Source organism: Procambarus clarkii, chromosome 23 (genome assembly GCF_040958095.1).
Source record: "Procambarus clarkii isolate CNS0578487 chromosome 23, FALCON_Pclarkii_2.0, whole genome shotgun sequence".
Classification (NCBI taxonomy): Eukaryota; Metazoa; Arthropoda; class Malacostraca; order Decapoda; family Cambaridae; genus Procambarus; species Procambarus clarkii.
The window spans coordinates 32,161,322-32,168,426 of record NC_091172.1 but is presented as its reverse complement, the minus strand read 5'-3'; the positions used below and the strand labels follow the sequence as shown (position 1 = coordinate 32,168,426).

Below are 7,105 nucleotides of genomic sequence, written 5' to 3'. Positions count from 1 at the left end.
TACCAGTCTCCGTGGTGTAGTGGTAAGACACTTGCCTGGCGTTCCGCGAGCGCTTTGTCATAGGTTCGTATCCTGGCCGGGGAGGATTTACTGGGCGCAAATCCTTACCTGTAGCCTCTGTTTAACTGAACAGTAAAATGTGTACTTGGTTGTAAAAACAATTCTTCGTGGCAGGGATCATATTCCAGGGACCTGCCCGAAACGCTGCGCGTACTAGTGGCTGTACAAGAATGTAACAACTCTTGTATATATATATATGTATATATATATATATATATATATATATATATATATATATATATATATATATATATATATATATATATATATATATATATATATATATATATATATATATATATATATATATATACATGCTGGGTCTTATATATATATGCACCCTGCTATCGCATATACATGCTGGGTCATATATATTAGTATATTTTGGTAGCAGTCTTTCCTGTAGACATATATTATTAAATATGACCGAAAAAGTAAGATTAATAATTCTAACACGAATTTTCTCTATCTTTCTTACGTTTCTTTTCACTGTTGATGGTAATTCAAAGATCAATTCTCCAAAATTCATTTTTATTTCTAGTCTGACGCGACACTTGAGCGCGTTTCGTAAAACTTATTACATTTTCAAAGACTTTAGTTTACAAACACACAACTGAAACTGAATAGAGCTTGCACATCTTCGAGTTTATATCTACATTTGGGTGAGGTGGATGAGGTGAAAACAAACTTTCAACAATGGGTATTAAATGGGTATTAAATTCAAACACAAGACAGAACACGAAACAATGGGTATTGAATGGAAGTAATTGTAGAAAGCCTATTGGTCCATATTTCTTGATGCTTCTATATTGGAGCGGAGTCTTGAAGTGGGTAGAATATAGTTGTCCATTAATTGGCTGTTGATTGCTGGTGATGACTTCTTGATGTGTAGTGCCTCGCAGACGTCAAGCCGCCTGCTATCGCTGTATTTATCGATGATTTCTGTGTTGTTTGCTAAGATTTCTCTGGTGATGGTTTGTTTGTGGGAAGAGATTATATGTTCCTTAATGGAGCCCTGTTGCTTATGCATCGTTAAACGCCTGTAAAGAGATGTTGTTGTCTTGCCTATATACTGGGTTTTTTGAGGCTTACAGTCCCCAAGAGGGCAATTGAAGGCATAGACGACGTTGGTCTCTTTTAAAGCGTTCTGCTTTGTGTCTGGAGAGTTTCTCATGAGTAGGCTGGCCGTTTTTCTGGTTTTAGAGTAAATCGTCAGTTGTATCTTCTGATTTTTGTCTGTAGGGATAACGTTTCTACTGACAATATCTTTCAGGACCCTTTCCTCCGTTTTATGGGCTGTGGAAAAGAAGTTCCTGTAAAATAGTCTAATAGGGGGTATAGGTGTTGTGTTAGTTGTCTCTTCAGAGGTTGCATGGCGTTTCACTTTCCTTCTTATGATGTCTTCCACAAAACCATTGGAGAAGCCGTTGTTGACTAGGGCCTGCCTTACCCTACAGAGTTCTTCGTCGACTTGCTTCCATTCTGAGCTGTGGCTGAGGGCACGGTCGACATAAGCGTTAACAACACTCCTCTTGTACCTGTCTGGGCAGTCACTGTTGGCATTGAGGCACATTCCTATGTTTGTTTCCTTAGTGTAGACTGCAGTGTGGAAAACTCCGCTCCTTTCCATGACTGTTACATCTAGAAAGGGCAGCTTCCCATCCTTCTCCATCTCGTAAGTGAAACGCAACACAGAATTCTGCTCAAATGCCTCCTTCAGCTCCTGCAGATGTCTGACATCAGGTACCTGTGTAAAAATGTCGTCAACATACCTGCAGTATATGGCCGGTTTCAAGTTCATGTCGACTAAGTCTTTTTGCTCGATGGTACCCATGTAGAAGTTTGCAAACAGGACACCTAGGGGAGAACCCATGCCGACCCCATCTACTTGCTTATACATGTGTCCATCCGGGCTCAAGAAGGGTGCCTCTTTAGTACAAGCTTGGAGTAGTTTCCTTAGACTGTTAAACTGTCTAAGGAAACTACTCCAAGCTGTAGTGTGATGTATATATTATGTATATACACCCGGTTCTCATTGTATGTACACTCAGAAGTTACTGTTCTACTTTATAGATAAGACTAGTATAATTCCTAAATAGTTAGTTATTGTGTTGGCACTCAGTCTTATTCACTATCATTTCTCTCGGCTTTATCCATTCATTCAACAATGCTACAGCGTCGACTCACAGGCACAGTTCAACAAACACAAAATCAGTTCAATTGAAGTTTTCCAGCAAAAATGGTCCCTTCTTCCCGTAGTTATGAGAGAACTCCCGGAAGGTGTGCGTAGTGCGCTAGATTTCTAGTTTAAGGTTGAGGGATCCTCGAATAACTGCTTAAAACCACAGCTGCAGCTGTGGTTTTAGTTGCTGGCCTGTTGTGGTATTGCTATAACTCGCTGCCCGTCTCTCCCTTCTTGTGCCTGTCATGGTCGCGGATTCTTCATTCTCCAAGACGCCCTTTTTTCTACTTTTGAACTTTGCCACCTATCACAGCCTGGACGTAAGAAACGGTGGGACACAGATCATGGCAGGTGAAAACTGTTCAGCCAGTTGCTATCGTCGCCCAGATTTTGTATTTACCAGCGTCCGCCACCGCCTGCCGGAGTGCTTGTAGGCGCCCAACACGGAAGGCCGGAGGCTAACTCTGGTGAGGAAGTCTTTAGAAGGAGTAATGCACTTATTCTCGCAGACACTGCTGTTGTGTAGAGTCAGCGGCGTGTCCAAGTGGATATACTGTTCGTAAACCATTGTACTGCGCTGTTTGGTTTTCTACCCTATTGCAATGAACTGAGAATGGCCGCAGTTGACCTTTGACCAGACGCGACCTATCATGTGGAGGGGCGACCCGCCTGGTTTCACACCCTCGCCTCCTGCTGCGCCACCGTCATGCTTGTGGTTCGAGCCTCACTGGCCGCCTCCGGCTGTATAAAGACCCACGAAGCTGGACGGTTGACACAGTGCCAGCACCGTCGGCCAACACCCAACACTCCTCTCCAGCTAACAGGAACCCGCTCGAAACATGATCGCTCTGGCTGTTGTGGTAAGCGTGATTATAATTTGCTTAAATGTACATATGTACTGTGACATAAGCTATAAGTACTAAGTTACATATTAAACACAAATGAATATATTTACATTATACTCTCTGGACTCAGAAAAGTCAAGATTTAAACAAACATGTTTGACATTTCCTCCTAACAAGACATTCCATCGCGCATAACACTTGCATGTTATGTATAGCATTTTGATTTGTTTAATCTGAGATGAAAATGCACATAGACTGAATAGGACTAACAAACAAAATGTAAGTTATAACCGTGCACTCTGTGCACACCACCAAAATCGATGGTGGTGTGCACCATCTTGAGATTATTTCGGGGCTTAGCATCCCCACGGCCCGGTCCTCGACTAGGCCTCCTTTTTGTTACACACCCCCAGGAAGCAGCCCGTAGCAGCTGTCTAACTCCCAAGTATCTATTTACTGCTAGGTAACAGGGGCATCAGGATGAAAGAAACTTATTGCCCATTTGTCTCCGCCTCCACTGGGGATTGATCCCGGAACCTCAGGACTACGGATCCGAAACGCTGTCCACTCAGCTGTCAGGCGCCCCCCTCCCCTGTCTCCATGATTTTTGTTTTTTGAGATATATACAAGAGTTGTTACATCCTTGTACAGCCACTAGTCAACCCGTTCTCGCACTTTTGTATAGTCAATATTGACTTATTAAATAAGTGCATATGCGGCATACTAATTTATTGTGAATATTTTAGTTTACCTTGAAAAGCTTCATAGAAAACACCGACCTTACCTAACCTTCTTAGTATGTTAAGATAAGCATCTTATTGCTTCATAATTACAATTATTACTTAACCTATACCTATAATAGGTTAAGTAATAATTGTAATTTAGAAACAATTATCTTAACATACTAAAAAGGTTAGGTGAGGTCGGTGTTTTCTATGAAGCTTTTCAAGGTAAACTAAAATATTCACAATAAATTAGTATGTCACATAAGCACTTATTTAATAAGTCAATATTGACTGTAAGAAAGTGCAAGAACGGGTTGCACTAGTACGCGTAGCGTTTCGGGCAGGTCCCTGGAATACAATCCAATGCGCGAAGAATCGTTTTTTCAACCAAGTACACGTTTTACTGTTGAATTAAACAGAGGCTACAGTTAAGGATTTGCGCCCAGTAAATCCTCCCCGGCCAGGATACGAACCCATGACAAAGCGCTCGCGTAACGCCAGGCCTTACCACTACACTACGGAGACTTTTTTTGCACCATGGTGCAAACAAAAGTGTAAATAAGACTTTTGTTTAGCACCAATACCCACCTAGCTACCAGCTGGTCACATGACCGCAACAATAGGTAATAACGGTTTAAACTATACATTCCGACACTGAGACAAAACTCTGCCGGAAACTTCCTCCCGGCTCCTCTATACAACAATCAAAGTAACCTCCATGATGCATACTGAAACATGCAGGCCACTTCCTATGTATACATAATCAAACGCTTTCACATGAATACGTTCAACGAAGCTTCGTTTAAAATAATCCAGGTTTTCCAAGTCTATTGTTACCCGGATATTTACATTATAAATCCATAACCTCCGGAAATAATAACAACAGCTGAGTGTTTTCCACTGTTGTTGAACTCCAATCTGATCATTTTCCCTCCCCTGTTTAGTCATTTATTATGCACCCTATACCCATCCCGTGGACGCTGTTGGAAAGGGTTACAGAGGCACATAATGGGCTCAGGAATTAAACCCCACAATTAATTTAGCTAAGCACGTTACAGTCTTGTGAAGCTAGTTACACAATTTTACAATTTTGTAATACACACACACACACACACACATATATATATATATATATATATATATATATATATATATATATATATATATATATATATATATATATATATATATATATATATATATATATATATATATATATATATATATATATAACTTAAACAAATACATATACATATCAATTTTTATATCCCAAGTGATTCAAAAAGAGGTCCACACAGTCTCTTTGCAAGGCAGTTGTCTGTTGTCAGTCACTCATCCTAACTAGTGAGTTAGGATGCTCCAATCCTGAGCATCCTGCTGCTCCTGCTCCATACTAATCCTGCTCTAACCACTTGGGCTGGATGGCAGAGCGACGGTCTCGCCTCATGCAGGTCGGCGTTCAATCCCCCAACCGTCTAATGGGTTGGGCACCATTCCTTCCACCTGTCACATCCCTAATCCTTATCCTGACCCCTTCCAAGTGATATATAGTCGTAATGGCTTGAAGGTATCCCTCCGATAATTCTCTCCCTCTACCCCACACCCACCCAACTGGGCGGCAGCTTTACAGTCATGTGTAGGCTACACCCCACAGTAAGTAAACTTTGGATTCTCCTTGTCAGAGCTGCCTGCTGGTGGTCCTGGCCTCGGGGCTCCCCCAAGAACCTGCGAGCGGTCATCTCCCTCAACCACAGTTCCACGCTGGCTTCACCCCTGAGGTAAGTTGTGTTTTAGTTTAATTAGTCTACTGTAGACGCCCCTACCCAGCCTGCTGGCGGTGGCGGGAAAGTTTCTGAACACAATGGGTTGACGAACCACATTCTTGGTTTTGTATTTCTAAAGTACAGCGCAAAAACTGGGTCTTTTAATGCAGTTGGCTAATGTAGGTTTCCGTTATGTTCCATCATGACTGAAAGCTGTAGCTACCTTGCTTACAGTGTGGACTAGAGTAGGAGGTGGTGAAAGGTGGCTAACGCTGTGCTGTGTTCCCCAACAGGTGGAGCAAGCCACCAGTAACTTCCACGCTGCCTACAACTACCTGGCGGAGTTGGCCCTCCTGGCTCCAGACGACCCAACCACCGACCTGCCCACCGTCCTGCCCACCGTCCTGCCCACCGACCTGCCCACCGACCTGCCCACCATCCTGCCCACCGACCTGCCCACCGACCTGCCCACCGACCTGCCCACCGTCCTGCCCACCGACCTGCCCACCGATCTGCCCACCATCCTGCCCACCGTCCTGCCCACCCACGTCCCCACCACCACTACACCTGTGCCCTTCCCACCAGGCTACCAGTATGGCGGTCTCACCCCCGAGGTGGCCAGCGCGACCTCAGACTTCTTCATGAAGTACATGGCAGCTGCCGTGAGGGCACAGGCCTCCTCCAGCCACCCGTAGTAACCATCGCCCAGTCAACCACGTCCAGACAACCACGCCCAGACAACCACGCCCAGCCAACCACGCCCAGACAACCACGCCCAGACAACCACGCCCAGACAACCACACCCAGACAACCACGCCCAGACAACCACGCCCAGACAACCACGCCCAGACAACCACACCCAGACAACCACGCCCAGTCAACCACACCCAGACAACCACGCCCAGACAACCACACCCAGACAACCACGCCCAGACAACCACACCCAGCCAACCACGCCCAGACAACCACGCCCAGACAACCACGCCCAGACAACCACACCCAGACAACCACGCCCAGACAACCACGCCCAGACAACCACGCCCAGACAACCACACCCAGACAACCACGCCCAGTCAACCACACCCAGACAACCACGCCCAGACAACCACACCCAGACAACCACGCCCAGACAACCACACCCAGACAACCACACCCAGACAACCACGCCCAGACAACCACGCCCAGACAACCACGCCCAGACAACCACACCCAGACAACCACACCCAGACAACCACGCCCAGACAACCACACCCAGACAACCACGCCCAGACAACCACGCCCAGACAACCACACCCAGACAACCACGCCCAGACAACCACGCCCAGACAACCACACCCAGACAACCACACCCAGACAACCACGCCCAGACAACCACACCCAGACAACCACGCCCAGACAACCACGCCCAGACAACCACACCCAGACAACCACGCCCAGACAACCACGCCCAGACAACCACACCCAGACAACCACACCCAGACAACCACGCCCAGACAACCACGCCCAGACAACCACGCCCAGACAACCACA

The 7,105-nt window shown here is 45.6% G+C and overlaps 1 protein-coding gene across 1 annotated transcript; it reads left to right on the top strand.

Annotated features, from left to right (window-relative positions):
• The first annotated feature begins 2,091 nt into the window (after nucleotides 1–2,091).
• Nucleotides 2,092–6,658, top strand: LOC123764156 (endoglucanase-like). Its single transcript, XM_069329672.1, has 3 exons — nucleotides 2,092–3,102; nucleotides 5,495–5,590; nucleotides 5,869–6,658. The coding sequence occupies exons 1-3, from the start codon at nucleotides 3,082–3,084 to the stop codon at nucleotides 6,268–6,270; spliced, it is 519 nt and encodes a 172-aa protein (XP_069185773.1). The 5' UTR covers nucleotides 2,092–3,081; the 3' UTR covers nucleotides 6,271–6,658.
• Nucleotides 6,659–7,105: the final 447 nt, after the last annotated feature.

Bases quoted from the DNA above. Each gene is read 5' to 3' on its own strand.
- LOC123764156 (XM_069329672.1), top strand. From the start codon at position 3,082: ATGATCGCTCTGGCTGTTGTG. The intron at 3,103-5,494 runs GTAAGCGTGATT...TCTCCTTGTCAG, and splicing joins TGATCGCTCTGGCTGTTGTG to AGCTGCCTGCTGGTGGTCCT. The intron at 5,591-5,868 runs GTAAGTTGTGTT...GTTCCCCAACAG, and splicing joins ACGCTGGCTTCACCCCTGAG to GTGGAGCAAGCCACCAGTAA.